A 21,880-nucleotide genomic window follows, 5' to 3' on the forward strand; every position below is an offset into this window, starting at 1 on the left:
AGTGGTATGCTTTCTAGATTTTAGCATAAAGAATTATTTTGAGCAGATTTTTTCTGTTCCATTTCAACTGACATTTTGCCCTATTCCTTCTCCATAGCTAAGGTGTTCAGGCCTCATTTATGCTACGTGTATTGTGTTCATTGAACTACTTTCAATTTCATGATCTTTCAATTTGATGATTGCAATTACGAAAAAAGTTGCATGTTAAAACACTTTCAAGGTGGTCAAGAGTTCAATACTCGTAATGCTGCCTTGAAACTACTTGTTATGCAGAGCAACTGAATCCATTGTTATAAACAATTCAAATCCTCACTTTAGAAAGGATTTTGAATCCTTCTGTCCTCCATTAATTTAAGATATGTTTTGAAGTACCATTTGTCAATTTTTGGACCTCCAGAAATTTCTCCTGGATGAGGGCTCAAAATAATTTTGTTACTGAAATCTAATTACATACTCCTTAATTCTACTGGAAAACAGAATTCAGAAGGACTAACTAAATACCTCTTTAAACTCTCTGTTCCTTTAAATTAAGAAAAATACATTGATACATATGACTGCTAGACTACCTTTAGGGGTTCCATCACTTCCAGCTGGAGAACAGACTGACTGTGGTGACCTCAAGGAAAAAGATGCAGCATTTCTTATTGAAGGATCGCCATCCTAAAGTGACAATAATAAAAAATACCATTATAAGCATGAATATTTCACAAAATAAAGTAAAATTAGTACATACATTGATAAAATCAACTACCTGAAAAAACAGACAATAAATATTATAAAAATATTTATTTATATAAAAATTTTTACAATTTAGGCTGTCATAAAGTAATGTTCCAGAGCACAAGAGCTCTTAGAAGAAACAATCACCAGAATATGCTCAGAAAAATACATTCATATGCAAAACTTTCTTGTTACAACCAGTTATAGCAGAATAAGCAAAGTATGAACTCTATAATAACAACGAGAATTGAGCATAAAAATTAGAATTTTAAAACACATTAAACAGTTTTTCCACTTAGCCTACCCCTAAAGCATATCTAGAATACAACCACAGTTTTACATTTAAGCAATAATAATATTTTCCTTAAATCGCTGTCATGGAGCCCTCTGCTGGCCAAGAATATATATATATATGACTATATATATATAGTCAATGAAATAGATTTAAACTTTGATAGAACAGTATTTCCTATCATAAGCATTGTTTTTTAAACAACGATAGGATTGCTGGGGGTGGGGAGGGGGAGGAACACAAACAAATCAGCAACCTTTTTAACTATGAGAAAATAATTTCTGTAGTATAAATAAATTGCAAAAAGTCAATTCTTTTAAATTAAATCTTTTAAAGATTTCATTCACATAACTCCTTATATGAAAGATTCTTTTCATAGAACTCCTTTTTTATCTCTTCCCTTTTTTTTTTTTTTTTTGAATCTGAATTTTCTGTCCCTTATCATTATAGCCAATTTCAACTCAATAGAACATTAGTTGGTTCAACTGTAAGTTTCTACATGCTTCTACAAAAAAAAAAAAAAAAAAAAAAGATAAATAAAAAGAAAAACATCAGTAAGTCAGAAAGCTAAACTGGCATTTGAAGGAGATAGAAGCCTACACAGATGGGCAACTGCACACTCCCTTTAGTAATGGCTAATGGCTAAACAGACAGTTCTCCAATGCATACTAGCAGATGAGCTACAATACACATTATGTCACACAGAGGAATAGTTCATGCTATCAGATCAAAAGAAAGAGCTTTTCACCTGACAGTAATTATAATTAAAATAAAAGTGCAAGTTTACACTGTTTACAAGAGCCATAGAACATATTGAGCTGGAATCCATGATGATTGCCAACTCCTGACTTGAAAGAAGGCAACCCAATAGCACTGTCCAAATGCTTCTTGAACACTAACAAACCTGTAGTCATGACTCTGGGGTACAGTATCTGAACCCCCTGCCAGTGAACAACTTAATATATAATCTGAACTTTATCTGACACAGCTCTAAGGCATCACATCCTATCACTGGTTCCCAGAGAAAAAGGATCAGCACCTCCTTCTCTGCTCACCTTTGAGAGGAAATAGACAGCAGCCATCTCTCAATTTCCTGTGAGATGCACAAAACAAAATTTCTCAGCTGTTGCTCATGCGTTACGCCTCCTAGTCCTTATAGCATCTCTGCTGCTCTTGTTTGGACACATTCTAATGATTTTATACCATCTTTATATTGCAGACTCTCTGCAATAAAACAGCATTCATTATTCAGGATAAGGCCATTCTGATGCTGAGTCTAATGGAGCAACCACTTTTTTCAGCTGGCTAGTTATACTGAGCTTAATGTACCCCTAAAAAATGGCTGGCTCTTATGGCCAGTGAGGTAGATTGTTCGCTCATATTGAGCTTATCACAAACAAAAAAAAATTAGTGATTGCCTCATGCTCAGATCTATGAATATATCACTGCAAGGCCTATCTACTCTCAAGGGAATATATCATTCTTCCTCCTCCCAATTTAGAACTGTCTGCAAACTTAGTGTGCACTCATCTCCTGTGTCCAGGTCACAGATTAAAATTTTGAAGAGGACTGGCCTAAAACATGGGGAACATGACAAGTGGCTTGCCACCAGTTTGATGTTACTCCATTTACTACAACTCCTTGAGCGCAACTCTTCTCTCAGTTGTTCACTCATAATATCGTATACATATGTACAGTATCTGGCTGTACGTTGGATATTTTGTTGAAGATATTATGAGAGATACTACCAAAAACCTTGCTAAAATCCAAAAAAATTCATTTGCATCCACTGCTTTTCCTTTGTTAACTGGGTGAACAACCTTGTCATACCGGAATATTAAGTAACTAAGTCATGACTTTCTCTTCATGAACCCATGTTGCTTTAGAATTACTGCCAACTCTTTCATATGTTCTTCAACAAGTCCCAGAATAATGTCCATAGTTTTACTAAGCACCAAAGTTAGAGTAACAGTACCGTCACTACCAGGATATTCTTTCTTACCCTTTTCGAAAATTGGAAAAACATCAGCAAGCTTCCAAACAGCTGTGAACTCTCTAAATTCCAAAGACCATTGATAAGTAACTGAGAGAGGTTTGGTAATAATTTCATCTATTTCCTTCAGTATCTTGAGATGAATTCCACTGAGTCCTGTAGACTTATGTGCATTTAGCTGCAGCAGTAAATCCCATACATGTTCAGTGTCAACTGCAAGCTTATCACTCTCACAAACACAGGACCCCAAGAGTTCCAGGACCCACCAGTGGCATTAAAAACAGATGCAAAAAAAAAAAAAAGTCTCACTCTCTCTTCATCCCAATTTGTAAGGTGACCAATTGTCAAGTAATGGACCAACGCCTTTTTTAGATTTCCTTTTGATGTTAACATACTTTAGAAAACCATCTTAGTTATCCATTACAGCACTGGCCAACTTCAACTCTAACTGAGCTTTGGCTGAATCAATTTTCTCCCTACAGTGACGAAGAGTTTCCAAAGTCCATACGATTTCTTTTTCCCACCTTTGTTCCTGAAGGAGAAAACTGTTCAGCCAAGCCAGCCTTCAGCCCTCATCATGGCTAAGTGATCTACCGTAGACTCACATTAACAATACCTGCTTTATTAGTTTTTATCCTAAATCCTTACAGAGACTTTCAACCCTGGCAGCAAGCACTGTACAATCCAGCACTTTCTTTACATGCAGCATTATCTGTCCACCACACCTTTTCATGCCTGTTTCTTCAGTATCATTCCCTACAGCTGGAAAGACAAAGAATAGTATTTGCATTTCTGATTCCTTCACCAATTTCCTCAGTGCCATGAAGTCTCTTTTGATTGTCCTTGGACTTCTCGAAAAAGCAATTGTAGATGATAACCTAAGGTGACATACAAGCCTGTATGCAGGGGAGTTTTTTGATCCTATAGAGCTCAATGTTGATAATGCTAAGGTTGGGTCCATATGAGTAAGGATCAGAGGAAGGCCAACAAGGCAAATAAAGTGACAGGCATCTGTTACAGATCATCCAGCCAGGAAAAAGTGACAGAAGTAGTATTTTATAAGTAGCTGGCAAAAACCACACAGTCACTTGCCCTTGCTCTTGTGAGGAACTTCAACTTATCAGACATTTGCTGGAAATATAAGTACAATCCACCAGAGAGGAAACAGTCTAGGATGCTTGTGAAGTATGTGGAAGATGACTTCCTGACACAGATGTAAGAGAGTCTATCAGGGGAGCTGCCTCACTAGACCTGCTGTTTATGAACAGAGAAGGCATGATGGGAGATGTGGTCAGAAGCCCTTTTGGGCATAGTGACCACAAAGTGATAGGTTTTCAATTCTTGGTGAAGTCAGGAGGAAGGCCAGCAAAACCATGAACTTCTGGAGGACAGACCTTGGACTGCTTAGGACATTGGTTGAAGAAGTCCCTTGGGAGATAGTTCTGAAGAGCAAAGGTGTCCAGGAAGGCTGGATGCTTTCTCAAGAAGGACATCTTAATGGCATAAGAACAGGGCATCACCTTGTGCTGCAAGATGAGCTGTCACAACAACTGCAAGCAATGCTACAGGTTTTGGGCAGAATGGTTGGAAAACTGCATTGCAGAAATGGATCTGGAGGTGTTAGTCAACAGCCAGCTAAACACGAGCCAGCAGTGTGCCCACGTGGATCTCCTGGCTTGTATCAGAAATAGTGTGGCCATCTAAGGAGATGACTGTGCTCCTGTACTCAGCACCGGTGAGGCCATTCCTTGAGTGCAATCTATTCTGGGCCCTTTACTACAAAAGAAAAACACCAAGGAGCTGGAACGTGTCGAAAGAAGGGTGACGGAACTGGTGAAGAGTGTGAGGAGTATCTGAGGGAACTGAGATTGTTTAGCCTGGAGAAGAGGAGGCTCAGGGGAGATCTTATCATTCTCTACAACTATCTGAAATATAGACGTAGTGAGGTGGGAATACATCTCTTCTCACAGATAACTAGCAATAGAATAAGAAGTAATGGCCTCACATTGTGCCAAGGGTGGTACAGGTTGGATATTAGTAAAAATTCCTTCTCTGAAAAGAGTGATCAAGCACTGGACCAGGCTGCCTAAGGAAATGGTGGAGTCACTGTCCCTGGAGGTGTTCAAGAAACACGGAGATGTGGCACTGAGGGACATAGTTTAGTGGGCACGATGGTGATGGACTGACAGCTGGAATTTATGGCCTTAGAGATCTTTTCCAACATTAACAATTCTATGATTCTTTGAAGTAACCTGGAAACATCCTTAATTCAATACCCAGGGATTCAGCAAAATTTGCTAAATGACTAGTTGGCAGATCAGGCCCCCTGCTCCCGTCTGAAGAAAGTCATGCATGCAATAAACCACCCTTTTTTCTTTATGGAGATGGCCACGATGCTGGGAATCAGTTGACCTAACCCTTGTTTCTCCTATACCACAGATGGGTCCTCAACCATATATCTTTATGGGTCCTCCACCATGTCATTATGTCCCTGTCCTTCCAATTCCAGAGACTCACAGCTGTTGTGAAAGAACACCTGAGAAGGCAAAACAGACCAGCAACTAGCTTCTGATGAAATTTTGTAACTACTGTTACACTGTTACATTGCAGGCATCAATACTTACAGTACTGACCTCACAGTTCAAAGATCTAGTAAAAAAATACTATTGGAAACTTAGGTACTCTCTCTCAAGAGCTGTTAAGAGACTGTGTTGAGCTTTTAAGGAACCTCCATCAAACTACATCTGCATGATTAAGATGAAAAATAATCAATAATTTAGAAAAAAAATCACCACAGACAAAAACTGGGGGGAACTTCGTTCAGATATTAGAGTTCAAGATATCAGAAAGAATTACTACCACATAAACTAAAGCCACGAGGATAAAATTTCTTGAAAAGAAACCAAACCATAATACACATGTAAATCAGTAAGAAAAACTGTCTATGTGACCTCTTGCCTTTGGCAATACTATCATGCTACTGGATACGTTGCTCAAATATGTCAATTCTAATTGAGAAGTACGAGTATTTAGAGAGACAAGTTAATCCTACACCTACTTAGAATCTGGTATTGTTAGCATCAATATACTGATGTAATTACTGCAGTGACACTTTACCATTTTATTAACATAAACTTGTGAATAAGTAAAATTTTTTGCTTATCGTAATTTCAACAGAGTGCTACAAACTGTTGAAAAGGAAAGAGATATCTTCTACAAGAACTGAAACCTCACATGTTAGAGTTGCACAGTTGAGTGAATATGTCTGAAACTTAGATGTTTTCAAGTGGTTTTATAAATCAACAACAGTATAGTAAAACATCTGTCTTACAAGGCAACTAAATATGTTTTATGATAAATTGATTTAGGTAACATACATCACTACTTAATCTGTGCACCATCTGTAGGTAGTCTTCATTTGATCCATGTCTAGAATTATCAGCATGATGATTAGCTGAATTTCCCGACAACTGACTTGAAACTTTATTTTCATGGAGATTCCTCATCCCTGCTGTGACAATAGGACAAGCTGAAATGCAAAAACAAAACAAAACAAAAAAGTAAATAATTGTACTGATATATATATATATGTATATACACTCCTTAGCTCTTAAAGTTTCATGAATGTTACCATAAAAGAGGAAATCGCTGAGCTGTATACAAGAGGTCTGGAATCTGAACAAGAATAGGGTTTTTTTGTTATTTTTTTTTTTTTTTTTTTGTTTTAATTTTTTTTATTTTTTTTTAATTGTATCCTTTAGCCACAAGTACCCTGAATAAAATCTGGTGTGTAAGATTTGAATTTTCAAGATTTACAATCTAAGTTCCATGTACATTAGACAAGCTCTTTCCACACCTATTCTGGGTCAACTTAGTATTAGTCTCGTTTACACTACAAAGGTTTATTAAAGTGAGGTAACCTCACAGCAAAACTTAGTTACGCAGGAAAAAAATGAATTTTTTTGTCTGGTACAGACAAATGATGGCCATCAAATAAAAGCCTTAGGGTTTGCTTTTTAGTTGTTATATATGTGTGATAACTATGCAAAATAGGTGTACACTGGGAAGAAATGTCACGTGAAGAGACATTTTACATTTTTTTCCTTCTTCTTTTTCTTTTCCTTTTTTTTTTTTTTTTAATACTGTAACTTTTGGAGGAGGTTGAAGGGAGGCCTCATGGCAGCCAACAACTTCCTAAAGAGAAAAAGTAGGTAACCAGGTGCTGATCGCTTCTCTCTGGTGACAGCTACAGGACCCAACGAATGGCATGGAGCTGTGTCAGAGAAGGGTTAGGCTGTGTGTTAGGAAAAGGTTCTTCACCATATGGTGATCAGCCCCTGGAACAGGCTCCCTGGTCATGGCTCAAATTTGCCAGAGGTCAAACAGTGTTTAGGCAGTACTCTTAGAGATAGGGTTTGATTTTTGTGTGGTCCTGTGTGGAGTTTGATTCTTGTGGAAACCTTACAACTTGGAATATTCTATTATTCTGTGATGTTCTGCAGTTAGGTAAACAAAGATAAATATAACAACAAAAAAATTCTATCAATACAAAGACTCACGTTAAGCTTGTGACTCAAGAGCCATGAAACGTGCACATGAAAGTAAACATCACAGACTTACCTTGCTGCAGCTGAGGATGCGGTGTGTAACTTGGAGGATGTGAATATGGCATGTATCCTGCAGGGCTTTGAGGAGCATATGGACTAGGCACTGGACTGTTCTGTTGTGCCAAAAATCTGTTACCAGAGCTTGTCTGTGGTGGCACAAACCGGCTAAAAATAAAATTTTAAAGGATTTGAGAAGTTGTAAAAACAAATTTAGACAATGTTGTTATTCCTTTTGAAATAGTATATATCTGGAACATTTTAACTTCTGGAAAAGACATTATTCTAACGCAATGAAGAAACCTCTTCAAAAGCAGCATTTAAATCCATCAATGCCGTCTCAATTTCAATTACTACTTAGGAGTCAGAAAGTGGGTACTGTATTAGTAAAAAGATAGAAAGCATTCCATCTAGTGAAAGCAAACAGTAACAGAAGTTATAGATATTTACCATAATAAGGCAATTTTCAATAGTTGTATCTTATTAGAAGTTTATTGGAATCTTTAATGAAAACGACAGCTAAGGTCTTACTATCAAATAACCACAAGCTCACTAGAACTGACAAAGTAGTAATCTTATTTAAATATGACTTTTCCAATAAGATTTCGAATAACTTTATCTAACACAACTATACTGCTAAAATATAGGAATATAGGCAGTTAGGCAGGACCTGATGTAAAGGTTATTGAATATAATTTATTCTTTCATTGGATTTATCCTGGACAGATCTTAGAGATAGAATGTTATAAAAATCAAACAGGCTTGTGATGATAATGTATACTACAGCTTACATTCTTTCATCAGTTTTGTGTTGCTTTTTAAAATAAAAATAAAACAAAAACCACAAAAACCATTCACAGCTCTGTTTTAGACAGTAGCTCTATGGAGATAAGCTTCCACAGAAAGTCACGGCAAAATATTTAAAACAACAATTTTGCAAGGATCTGAGAAGACACAGCACGCTGTAACATTCTCAATTCATAAAACCTTCTTCATTACCACTTTTCAATATAAAACCAACAAATAAAATAAAATAAAACCACTACTCTTGACAGTGTAGTGGGTTTTGTAGAGATAGAAAGCATTCTGTTTGTCAAAATAAATACTTCACTAATTTGAAATGAAGTGTGAAATAACAGTTAATTTTAATAATGATGTTTAATATCTGCTGATTCAGTTTCAACCCAGCAACCCCAGCTAGTGAAACTGCATGCGGAACTTCCTCCTCTATTCTACGGTACTTTCTTATTTTCAGAAAGACCTAGCCTAAAAACCTAAAGGCACATCTTGCCTGAAGGAGTCTGAAAAAGTACAAAAAAGTTGAAGAGGAAGCCAATGGCTAAACCAGTGGACCTATCTTCCTATGAGTGGCCCTTTGTGTAACAGTTAGAGTAGTATTCTGTGCTTTAATAAGACCTTTTTTTCCACTCTTCCACCATACTAGTACTGCTACCCATGCTGGAACACTCATTCTCTTCTGCTTTATATTCTGATACAGAAAGAAAACAACTGGAGGGGTAGGAGAAGGTAGGAGGATTCCTTAAGAAAGAAAATCTGCCAAAACTATCTATGCAAGAGAAGAGAGAGTGGAGAATTCTGACTTGTCCCTACAACACAGGATTAATGCACATGCATAAAGCGAGTAAATGCTAAATTCGACTTTTTCAGCAGCAGAAACTCATCCTGCTGTCAAACAAATTCAGGGTTAATCTTGACATTGATCTTCTAACTTCTACTCATTTACTTACAACTGGAACTGAATGTAACTGTAGGAAGCATTTTAAGTTTGCTGCCCCCTCCCTCCCTCATTTAAAATATAGCATTACCTGGAAGGGCTATGTGAAATAGTGGTTTGTTGATAATTGGAAGATGCTGGACTACCACGCATAGAATTCTGAGAAATACTAAACTGTGGAATCATCATCCCTATTGAAAAGAAGACAGCAGTATTAAATATATGCATTTCATTTCAGAAAGACTATATACCAAGAGATCTGTAACTTTATAGGCAGAAAATGTTACATGTCTGCAACTGTTAGAAAACATTAAATAACATTCATTCTGTGTAAGAATCTATTTTACATTGCAAAATAGAAAAGCATTCCTAAAGGAATGTTAATTCAGTTACAGATTTCAACAGGACTTATTTCCTTTTACGTTCTTCAAACCTCAATCCAAAATCTGCTAGTAGATAGAAACACTTTAAAACAAACATACACTCACACTCCAGTGTGTACAGTATTTAGTGTGCTAATGACTAAAAGATTCAGGAACTTCACAAACCAGAAGACTCATTAAATTTATATCCTATTTTTTTAGCAAGTAGAGGTAACAATCACCTCATACAGAAAGGTGTGAGACTCCTTTGGTAATACCTAACAGTTTCCTTTCTAATACTTACTATAACATCTTTCTGTTCTGTCTCTAGTACACTTATAAAATGTATCAGTGTGCTGAAATATTTTGGACTGCAAATTTCCCGAATTGCAGATTCCCACAGTTTGTACAGTTCAGACCTATGTTTTGGACATTCAGAAGCTGAACTATCTATCAGGTCACAAGTACCACAGTGCTTGAAACTAACAAGCATCTTTACCAGTGAGATTTTAAATCAATCTTTTTTCCTTTTTACAGTACCATTATAAAGAATTTGCTAACAACCACATGACACTGGAAGTTAAAACAGTGAAAGCACATTAAAACTTTTATGATCTTTAATCACGTGATTTTAATGACAGAATAAAATATCTCATATTTAAACAGAATCAGAATCCATGTACAAACTAAGGTTTAGGAAGCCATAACAAGTGACTCACAGAAACGGGTGAAAGCATGTCAGTGTTGCAATATTTTATACTTAATATTTCATAGAATGCTTAGATTCTATCTTATCAATCCTCCAAGTACTGTCATAGAATCAGAGAATCTTAGAAGCCTTAGAGTTGGAAAGGACCCTTAAAGGTCATCTACTACAAATCCCTGGCAATGAAGGGACATCCGAAGCTAGATCTGGTTGCTCAGAGCCTGGTTTAGATTGGCCATCCAGCCTACTATCACTGATTTCAATGACTGCAATATTTACAGAAGAAAAGCTTTTTTCAGAAATCTTCCCTCTCAACCTTTTTCCTTTCTTTTTTTCCCAACAGAGATGAGATGTGATAATCCCTCAAGAATGCAGCCGTTATCACCTCCCCAGTAGGTGTGAAGTGCTACATTCCAACCAAATTAACACATTTAAACTAGCCTAGATTAGGAGTGACAATCCCTAGTTGTGCTGAAAAAAATCAGATATCTTCATACTTCAGTAGAAATGTTATTTCATTATCCTGAGTAACAGCAGAGAATGCCTCAACTCCTGCAAAGCTCGCTTCAGTGAACACTGGCTGTCTCTTACAGAGGAGATGAGAAATAAACTCCTGTCCACAGGTACAAACCACAGAAAGGAATGTGAGAAATATTCCCTGGGCATTTCCTGTACAGTGATTTTCTGTTTGAGGAAGATCCCTCAGTGCCCAGTTCATGTATTGAAGACACTAACAAAAATATATTAGTCATCAGGTAGTTATAATTTTTCTCTCTTTTTTTTTTTTTTTTTTGGCCAAACTATTTGAACTGTGAGGGTGGTGAGGTACTGGACCAGGCTACCAAGAGAAGCAGTGGATGCTCCATCCCCGGAGGTACTCAAGGCCAGGTTGAGCACTGCGCAACCCAATCACTAAGTCAGGGCAAGCATAACCATGGCTGGGTCATGAGAATCAGATGTCTTTAAAGGTCCCTCCCAAACTGAACCGTTCTGTGATTCTGTGACAGAGAAATCCAGAAAGATACATAAAAAAATCAAGTCTTGTCACCAACTAAGTTGAAACATGCAGGACCAAACCTAGAATTTTAAACTTCTTTTATAAGAATATTAGCACGCCATGCAGGTAAGTAAGAATTAATTTGCCTTATTCTGAGAACAGTAAATTGATTGTATGATTAGTTACTAACATACGGAAAGATGACAGAACACGCCCATATTAAAACTATACAAATGCCATGCAATTTTATATGAACTATACAGAAAAGATTTCATTTTATGTTTAAAGCAGAGATAGCATTTCAAAAATACTTCTATCCTCAAATTTAAACTAAACTAAACTAAAATTGATCCACAGATGTGGTAGGTTTTAGTTTAACAGAATAAATTATTTTTTCAATGATTTTTTAAAAAATATAATTCAAAAATCTTTAGCTTGTTTTGTGGCACAGTTCTCACAGCTCTATTTATATTGAGAAGGGCAAGAAGAGAAAAAGATGGCATAGAAAGAAGAGAGTGGCAGCATGTTGGAGGGATGCAATCTATATCCTGCAGAGTAAAACTGTATCTCAAAAGTTTTCAAGTCTTCATGATAATGAAATAACAAGAAAAACAAGGAAGGGATAAAAATAGGACTGCATTTAGACTGCAAAGGAACTGAATGTAGTTTGAGGTTATCAACTCTAAAATATCTTGTACAATGTTGTCATATCACAGCAGATTTATGTCTCCATTATGTATTTCCAGATCTTAAACATCTAAGAATTTTTTAAGTGCAACTTTAATTTTGACATTTAAGTCTGGAAAAAACTGCGAAGGGATTTTATCAATGCTTATAAATAGCTAAGGGGTGGATGTTAAGTGCATGGGGCCAGGTTCTTTTTGGTGATGTCCAATGACAGGACAAGGGATACAAACTGGAACACAGGAAGTTTTCCATCTGAACATGAGAAAAATCTTTATTTTAAGAGTGACAGACCACTGGAAAAGGCTGACCAGAGAGGTTGTGGAGTCTTCTCTGGAGATATTAAAAAAACCTGCTTGGATGCTTTCATGTGCAACCTGCTCTAGGGAACCTGCTTTAGCAGAGGGTGGATGAAATGATCTCCTGAGGTCTCTTCCAAACTCTATGATTCTGTGGATTTGGTAGCATGTAGTACTGAGAAACTATCATCCCAATAATAACATTCTTATAGAAGTTTCTTTAACATACACTTCTGATTTTGACTACTTTTTTGGCTTAGAGAAAAGTAATAAAAATAATTTCAATTTTTGCACTTCAAGTAACTGTCAAAGAATATACTACACAAAGTGGCTCACATAAAATGCTTATTAACTATGACTAAACTGTTTTATAGCATCATGCATGTTTAATCTGTGAATGCTGACCCACTGGTGATTTTTCAGTAAGACGGACACTCAATTGATAACATTCCTCTGCAATGTTTTCCTACATGCACCTCTGCTTGCTTTATTGTATAAATGGAAAAAAAGAAATCTAATCAACACAAACTTTTTGAAAGACATAAATATTTTAAGCCCTCAAAAATGAGCAAGTTATATTACGAATTTTAAGACCTTTAGAAGCTTAAGCTGTGCTAAGGATACCAGCCTTCAGCAAAACACTAATTCAGCTTCCAAATATCTGTCAAAATGCACAAAGAACTGAGAGGGAAAAGAGGATAAGGAAAAAAAAAAAAAGGGTATCCACATACTACATACTATCTCATTCTTGCATTCTTAAAATAACAGAATGGTTGAGGTGGAAAGGGACTTTCTAGCCCAAGTCCCAAGCCCTGCTCAAGCAGGGACACCCAGAGAAGGGTGCCATACCTAGGACCAGGTCCAGGCAGCCTTGAAGATCCCCAGGGAAGCTCCCTCAACCTCTCTGGGCTAGAGTTCAGTCACTCACACAGTGCTTTGTGATACTTAGAAGGAAATTCTGTTCCAGTTTGTGCCTACTGCCTCTTATCCTGACACAAGACACACTGAAAGAAGCCTGGTTCTGTCTTCTTTGAACGTTCCTTTCAAGTCTTTATTTAACACTGATGAGATCCCCTGGGCTTGCTCTACTCTGGACTGAACAGTTCAGCTCTCCAAGCCTCTTCTCATGGGAGAGATGCTGCAGTTCCTTAATCATCTTAGTAGCCTTCTGTTGGACACTTTCCAGTGTGTCCATGTTTCTTTTGCACTAGGGTTCCAAGATTCAACAGAGGACTCCAAATGTGGTCTCACTGTACTGAGCAGAGAGGAAGGATCACTCTGCTGAGTGAGTGATCTCTCAACTAAGATATTGTGCTTATTGCAGCTAAGAGTACCATGAGCCTTCCTTAGGAGCAAGAACACATTGCTGACTCCTGTTCAACTCAGTGTCCACCAGGATTGCTAGGTCCCTTTCTGTAGAGCTGCCTTTGATTCGGATTTCCACAGCATGCACTGGCGCCTGCAGTTGTTTCTTCTCAGCTGCAGGATGTTGCATTTCTCCCTACTGAATTCCATGACACTTGTCAGCCCACCTCTCCAGCCTGTCCAGGTCTCTCCAGATGGCAGCAGGGCCCTCTGATGAGTCAGCCACTCCAATGAGTCTCATGTCATCTGTGAATATGCTGAGAGTGCACTTTACCCCATCGTCCACACTGTTAACGAAGATGTTAGTCAGGACTACACCCACTTTTAACCATTGGGGTACTCCACTCCTAACAGATCTCTAAACTGACTTTTCACCACTGACAATTACACTATGGGCCCAGATCTCAATCCACTTTACTGTTTGTTCATCCAGCCCATAGTTCATCAACTTTTCTGTGAGAATCTGATGGGGGCAGTGTGTCAAAAGCCTTACTGAAGTTCGGGAAGATAATATCCTGTACTCCGCCCTTATCCACCATGCTGGTCAATTCCGTATAGATTTTTATCAGGTTGATGAAGTGTGGCTTCCTTTTGGTGAATCCACGCTGAGTACTCCTGATAATTTTCTTCTCCTTCAGGTGCCTGTTCCCATCATCTTCCTGAAGACCTTGGTGAGCCTATAGTTTCCTGGATCATCCTTCCTGCTTTTTTTGAAGATAGAAGTGACATTTGCTTTCCTCCTGTCTTCAGGCTTCTCTCTCTGTTGCCACATCATATTTGTTAATCACAACGAATATCATTTCTAGCTCTAGACTTGTTGAACTACAGATGAAAATGAATTTTGGGGGGAAAAAAAGAAAAACAGCAAAAAATTGCTTGTGCTTTAGCTTGTATTTACGGAAACTGAAAACCTGTCTAGCTTTCTGGAGCCTTTGCTTTCTTTGAAAAATTGTACTGAACCAATAATTTTACTCCATGTTTTAGCCACATGGTTTTTCTGTTCCTACATAAGAAAAGAAGGTGGGAACAAATTAACTTGAGTTCACTTTGTCTATGCTAATGATGAATCTGACTGAAGTGAACAAAGAGCTGAGGCCACCCTAAGACTGAAGGTAATCCAGATGTCGGGGTGTCCCCCTTTGTTCACTTTTTCTCAATTGCATGCACTACAAATGCTGGGTCGGAGCACCTAGCACTGATTTTTCTGCACACTGGATTCAACAGAAGGTAGAAAGACAGTATTTAAAAAGAAGACAGTGAAGAAATTACAATAGATGAGCTTGAAATATTAGAAAATATTGGAGGTTGGAGGCTGTCTTGGACAGAGTGACCATGAAATGATAGATTTCTCGATTCATGGTGGAGACTGGAGGGGGAATAGTAAAATTGCTACCTTGGACTTCAGGAGGGCGAACTTTGAATTGTTCAAGGGACTAATAGGGCGAGTCCCCTGGCATTCAGTCTTAGCGAGTAAAGGGGTCCAAGAGAGCTGGTTGCTCTTCAAGAAGGAAGTCTTAAGGGCACAGGAGCAGGCAGTCCCCCTGAGCTGCAAAATGAGCCGGCGGGGAAGAAGACCGGCGTGGATGAATAGGGAGCTATTCCTGAGGCTCCGGGAGAAAAAGAGAATCTACCGCCTGTGGAAAGAGGGACAGGCCACTCAAAATGAATACAAGGAAGTCGTTAGGATGTGTAGAGGTGAAATCAGAAAGGCAAAAGCCCAGCTTGAATTTAACCTAGCCGCTGGGGTGAAAAGGAATAAGAAACTCTTTTATAAATACATTAACAGTAAGAGGAGGACAAAGGAGAATATCCACTCTTTGCTGGATGAGGCTGGGAATGTGACCACTGAGGATAAGGAAAAGGCAGAGGTTCTGAATGCCTTCTTTACGTCTGTCTTTAAAAGTCAGACCAGTTATCCTCAGGATACTCCTCCCTCTGACCTGGTAATCTCGGCTGGGGAGCACACTAACCCCCCTGTGATTCTGGAAGAAACAGTCAGAGACCTGCTACTCCAACCGGACTGCCACAAGTCGATGGGGCCAGATGAGATCCACCCGAGAGTGCTGAGGGAACTGGCGGAGGTGATAGCCGAGCCGCTTTCCATCATCTGTCAGCGCTCCTTGTTGACTGGTGAGGTCCCAGAAGAATGGAGGCTTGCCAATGTGACTCCCATTTACAAGAAAGGTCACAAGGAGGATCCGGGGAACTACAGGCCTGTTAGCCTGACCTCGGTGCCAGGGAAGGTTATGGAGCAGATTGTCTTGAGGGAGATCATGCGGCATGTGCAGGGTGACCGGGGGATCAGGCCTAGCCAGCATGGGCTCAGAAGGGCAGGTCCTGTTTGACCAACCTGATCTCCTTCTGTGATCTACTGACCCATCTAGTGGATGAGGGAAAGGCTGTTGATGTAGTCTACCTAGACTTCAGCAAATCCTTTGACACTGTCTCCCACAGCATTCTCCTGCAAAAGGTGGCAGCCCGAGGCTTGGATGGGTACACTCTTGGCTGGGTAAAGAGCTGGCTGGAGGGCCGGGCACAGAGAGTGGTGGTGAATGGAGTCAAATCCAGCTGGCGACCGGTCACGAGTGGTGTTCCCCAGGGGTCGGTGCTGGGGCCTGTCCTCTTCAACATCTTTATTGATGACCTCGATGAGGGCATCGAGTGCACCCTCAGTAAATTCGCAGATGACAGCAAATTGGCTGGAAGTGTGTATCTGCCTGGGGGTAGCGAGGCCCTACAGAGGGATCTGGACAGGCTGGAGAGCTGGGCTGGAGCCAATGGGATGAGTTTCAACAAGGCCAAATGCCGGGTCCTGCACTTCGGCCACAACAACCCCAGGCGACGCTACAGGCTTGGGGCGGTGTGGCTGGAGGACTGCGTAGAGGAAATGGACCTGGGGGTATTGATTGATGCTCGGCTGAACAGGAGCCGACAGTGTGCCCAGGTGGCCAAGAAGGCCAATGGCATCCTGGCTTGCATCAGGAACAGTGTTGCAAGCAGGAACAGAGAGGTGATTGTTCCCCTATATTCAGCACTGGTGAGGCCGCACCTTGAGTACTGCGTCCAGTTTTGGGCCCATTTGGCAAGAAAGATATGAGGCCCTGGAACGTGTTCAAAGGAGGGCAACAAAGCTGGTGAGGGGTCTGGAGCACAGGGCTTATGAGGAGAGGCTGAAGGAGCTGGGAATGTTCAGCCTGGAGAAGAGGAGGCTCAGGGGAGACCTCATTGCTCTCTATAACTTCCTGAAGGGAGGCTGTAGTGAGCTGGGGGTCGGCCTCTTCTCTCGTGTCATTAGTGATAGGACCAGGGGGAATGGTTTCAAGCTACGGCAGGGGAGATTCAGGCTGGACATGAGGAAGTATTACTTTTCAGAAAGGGTGGTCAGGCACTGGAATGGACTGCCCAGGGAGGTGGTGGAGTCACCGACCCTGGGGGTGTTCAAGGAAAGACTGGATGTTGTGTTGAGGGACATGGTTTAGTGGGAGCTATTGGGAATAGGTGAACGGTTGGACTGGATGAGCTTTTAGGTCTTTTCCAACCTTGGTGATTCTATGATTCTATGAAAAAAAAATAAGGTCTTCTAGCTGAAAAAAAAAGCATTCCACAAAATCTCTACCAAACTGTTCTACAAACTTTGAATAGATATTACAAAACCTGCACACAAAACAGAAGAAAAGCAAATCTTTCCTGACCCAGTAAAACTATATCAAGCACTTTCACCTTGGATATGTGAATGGGATATATTAACACTTAATAAGACTATCAAAATTTTCCTGAACTTATCTTAAAGACCCACATATTTCAAGATAAGAGAGTACCCCTTCCCATTGAAACTGATGTAACGCTTTGTCCATCTTTTTCAAACATTCCTCCCAAGATCATCTTCATCTCAAAATAGCTTTTTTACAGGTATGCTTCACTTTCTTCCTTCTTTCTCTCTAGTTTTCCAGTTTCACACTTAGACTTCAATGCTTCAAATGATAAATGAATTCAAAGTATGTAATACAATGGAATGATCTAGAATTTTTCAGTTCTGGTCTCTTCTGGTTCTTTGAAACAGTGTGTTAACATTATTAAATAGCATCACCTGTTCTTTTGTATTTCATTTTGCATCATTTTTAATTCTGTATCAATACCTTCCTTCTGAACAACACCATTAGCAAAATTTAGAAGGAAAGTATCTGAGTTTGTTTTCTTTCTTTCAAAATCTTCTTGTGGAAGAAAGAATTCCAAAACTATTAGCTTACTTTTCCACTGGAAAAAATTTATTTTACCCTACAAAACTGGTGCAAAACACTGAGGCAGAGTCTCTTCGTGGAACCAGTCTGTAAATGGGTAGGACAATTGCAACAATTCACACAGCTGGAAGAATCATTCTACCACATTTACCACTGAACACAGCATACAGTAATTGCTATCGGACCTTAAATTTCAGGACCAGTGAAGTTTTAAATATTTAGAATCAGGCCTATTTTTCATTCTATAAAATTTCTCCATTCTCTAGTGTTCTGTCCTACACAAGTCCTTTCCAAATCTTATGTGGCTTTTTATTCATCTAGGTGAATGAACTTAATCATTTAACATTCTTTCCTTTCCAAAATACCTCACACTTTCCATCTTCTGTAGACTCTTATGACACTTCCATCAGTATTTCTAAAATGCTAGCAATATTTGCATACTGCAAAAAATGGAAATTCTCCTAATCAATATACAGTTCGCTACTTAAAGAACAGACTTCAAGTGCAAGAGAAAAAGTCTTCAGATCTAAATCTAGAACCTGTCTCCTTTGCTTGGTGTCTCCTCCAATCTTTGCTATTTACCAATACAAACTTCAGAAGAGTCAGCTTAAAAGATAGTAAAACCTGTACGGCAACAGAAAATGCTGAGAAGAACAGTAGCAGAGAAAAGCTTTTACATATCGTTCACTTACCCTTATTCTTTAAACCTGAACTACTGAAGAACCATTGGTATTAAAGACTAACTGTAAGTGTACAGATCTTCAGTAAAATCAAGGTGTATTTTTCCAACTTCAGTTATTTACTAAGATAAATATACAAACTTAGCCAGAAAGAAATTCAAATAAATTACTTTAAAATCAAATCCAATCAAGTATCCCACAGCTTAGCTTTCAGCAGGGAAATAAAACATTATTTTCCAAAATTCCCAATAGTTATTTCACTGCTTACATAAATACAGTCTCTTTTAGAAGATGTCAAGATACATAACTCACTATTATTATCAAACACATAGTAAGGCATAGATACCACAGATGTAGTCCATATGTGTTTGTTGCTAGTATTAGGCCCTTAAATATATAGAACACAAATACAATCAGTAAATAATAGAAAATTCTTACCACTTTGTACCCCATATCTGTTTTGCATGCTTTTCTCCCTGAAAACATTAGGATTCCTTGCCAGAATAGCTTGCAGCAAAACTGGTGTATCACCCTCTGGATCATCACTGCCAAGGTTATCTTTCAATTCTCTGTGATTGTGGAATAAAGCAAATTAAGAATGCAACGTATTTTCAAATTTTAAAAAATGATTGTCAGATTTTAAAAAAATATGCTAAAATGAAAGAAAAAAATGTATTGCTAAAATAAAGAACGAAGAAACCAAGTCTGCAGAGCAATGTCCCTCCCTGTCTTAATTACTATTATTATTTTTTTATCTCTTTGTTAAACATCAGAAGAAACACTAGCTGTAGGCTCTTCAAAATTAATACACATATATCCATGGTTGCCAGTTTCAAACACTTATGAAAGTATCTTAGGCCTTAGGACTTTCATATCTTGATCTTCTCCACTGATGAAGAACTCTTTGGGTAATATCAAGAAAGGAGTCCAAGAGTGAAAATAAGGTATGCGTGAAAGCATAACATTCAGGTTATATATTTTATTTTAAAAAGGGAAAATGGCATATCAATTCCCTCTGAACTATTGAAAACGTAATACATTTTCTGTAAATACATCTGTGATTTTATTCTTTGTTTTGAAGACTTTTAATAGCTACTTCCATTTGATCAAGATAACTTGGAATATGTAGGAAAAAACCAATGCTGTCAACGGAAAGCAATTCAAAGGACATATTGCAAAAAGAGACAAAATACTCATAAACAAAAAGCAGACATTTGCTGATTCTTTTAATGTCAAAGTTTTCATAACTAAATCAGAATTCACATGGATCTTACATGGTCATCACCAAAACTCTTCTTTGGGTAATGTCAGGTATATAATTTATATATTTTACATTATTCAGCTAACTGGAACATAAATAAGTCAAGAACAGTCAAAACCATTAAATTTGAACTCACAACCAGCATTATGAAGATCAAAAAGAAAAACAAAAAAAAAGAACGAAGTTATATTTCAGAGTTACATGAAACAATTAAGTCGTACAAAGTAGTAATCTGCTAAACAAACCTAATAAAAAATTTCCCAATTCCATTGCTCAGATTCTCACATCCTTCTCAACCTTAGTTCATTTTAATCTCAAGGAACAAGGACAGTGATGGCATAAAACTGAAGTACAAAATACATACATGTGATCTGTTGACACCTGATTGAGACTGTGGATGAGCTGTGAAACCAGATTTTCATCCCTGCAAGCCAGAAGGCAGTTCACTTCTTCAGCTATTCGTCCATTGAAAAGCAGGCTCTTTGTTGTTGTGGCAGGTAAAGGTGATGGAAGAGGCAGCTGGTTCAAAACTGTTATCAGAGGAGTGAAAGAAGTTCAGAAACATTGAGCAGAACACAGTCACACAAATATTACTACCTCACATAATTAAGAAAACAAACAATCCTGACAAATACATTTAAAATATAGAGCCATTATTACATTCTCAGTTTATTCTTCTGTTGTATTAATTTCTATATAAGTTATCTTCTCAAGAGAAGGCAAGTGACGTTGGTTGGTATGACTATGGTAATTCACTGAAAATATCTATTCACAAGCATGGGAAAAAGGATTGAACTTATTGAATTTTATTGAATTTCATGTAAAACATCAATGTTTCAATTGGATTACAAATAAGTATAGAACATTTACAGGGGCATTCTTACATCTATATGTCAAAGAAAGAAGTACATCAAACCACAGGCCATGACCAGGTGATTGGTACAAGAAGAGTAAGCCAAAAAGAACAAAAAATTCTCAAATGTGTCCAAGAAAACAAGCTGAACCTGACTACTCAAACTTATTAAAACTCCAGGATGAAGGTTTCAACTGATCAATTAGAAATAGCTTCAAAAAAGAACAACGTAAATCAAATACATTCTTTCAGGTCCTCTATTTTATACTTGGAAATTCTGAAGAAAAAAAAAGGGGGGGGAGATGCCAGTTGTTTATGTTATTTTATTTTTCCAATATAACATATATAATCACTGCATGTGATTCCAGCTGCTTCTTTCCACAAGAGGGAAAAAAAAAGGGTTGGGGGAGAGTAGTCACAAGTTATCGTTTTTTACCTTCTCCCAAGTCTCTAAACTTTACATGAAAATTACAGATAAAAAGCATAAACACACCTAAGCACAGGGTCTAATACCATCTAAACTAGTTCAGTGTTTCAAAACCCCTTGTGTGAAGAAGTTTGAGCAGTGATTTCTACCAGTTACATATATTGACTTTTCTTAGAATCTTGTGTGTAAAGACTTAACTCTAGAAAATTTTCCATAGTTTGGAAACTCATGATTTGCAACCTGATGGTCCACTATTTAGCTTGCATAAACAAATACACATACACATAGATTTATATAAGTAGCATCTTTCAATTTGATATTTTAGAACAGAAAAACACAAAAAATATTTCAAGTTTTTTTTTCTCAAATATATCAGTTTTGGTTTGTGTTGTCCATTGTTTGTTTGCTTTTAAGCTAGGAAATTAAATTCAATTTTGGGGTAAACTTTAGTTGCTCTTAGAAAGTTTTTCCAAATTTCAACAGTGTCATAATAATCCATTTCCTTTACATGGTATACAATCAAGAAAGAGGCCTCATAGGTCAAGCTGCTTATTTTCATTAGCATCTAAATTTTAGAGCAACTCTAACATAATTGAAGGAATATTCACACGCACAGCGTATTTCACATTTCTTTTTTGATGAATGTATGATTTAAAGACGTCTT

General features: G+C 38.0%; 1 protein-coding gene across 1 annotated transcript in view; it reads right to left on the minus strand.

The window, feature by feature from the left end:
- The window catches only part of NIPBL (NIPBL cohesin loading factor), a 147,826-nt gene that overhangs the window by 74,947 nt on the left and 50,999 nt on the right, over positions 1–21,880 (minus strand). The window contains exons 3-8 of the mRNA XM_042875527.1: positions 20,301–20,466; positions 19,114–19,244; positions 9,436–9,535; positions 7,626–7,777; positions 6,383–6,534; positions 567–660 (exon numbers count right to left, since the gene is read on the minus strand). Coding sequence (XP_042731461.1) covers positions 567–660; positions 6,383–6,534; positions 7,626–7,777; positions 9,436–9,535; positions 19,114–19,244; positions 20,301–20,466 — 795 coding nt within the window. The remainder of the gene's footprint in view (positions 1–566; positions 661–6,382; positions 6,535–7,625; positions 7,778–9,435; positions 9,536–19,113; positions 19,245–20,300; positions 20,467–21,880) is intronic.

This window comes from Lagopus leucura, unplaced genomic scaffold (genome assembly GCF_019238085.1).
Source record: "Lagopus leucura isolate 7727_CA_CO unplaced genomic scaffold, USGS_WTPT01 Super-Scaffold_100014, whole genome shotgun sequence".
Taxonomy (NCBI): domain Eukaryota; kingdom Metazoa; phylum Chordata; class Aves; order Galliformes; family Phasianidae; genus Lagopus; species Lagopus leucura.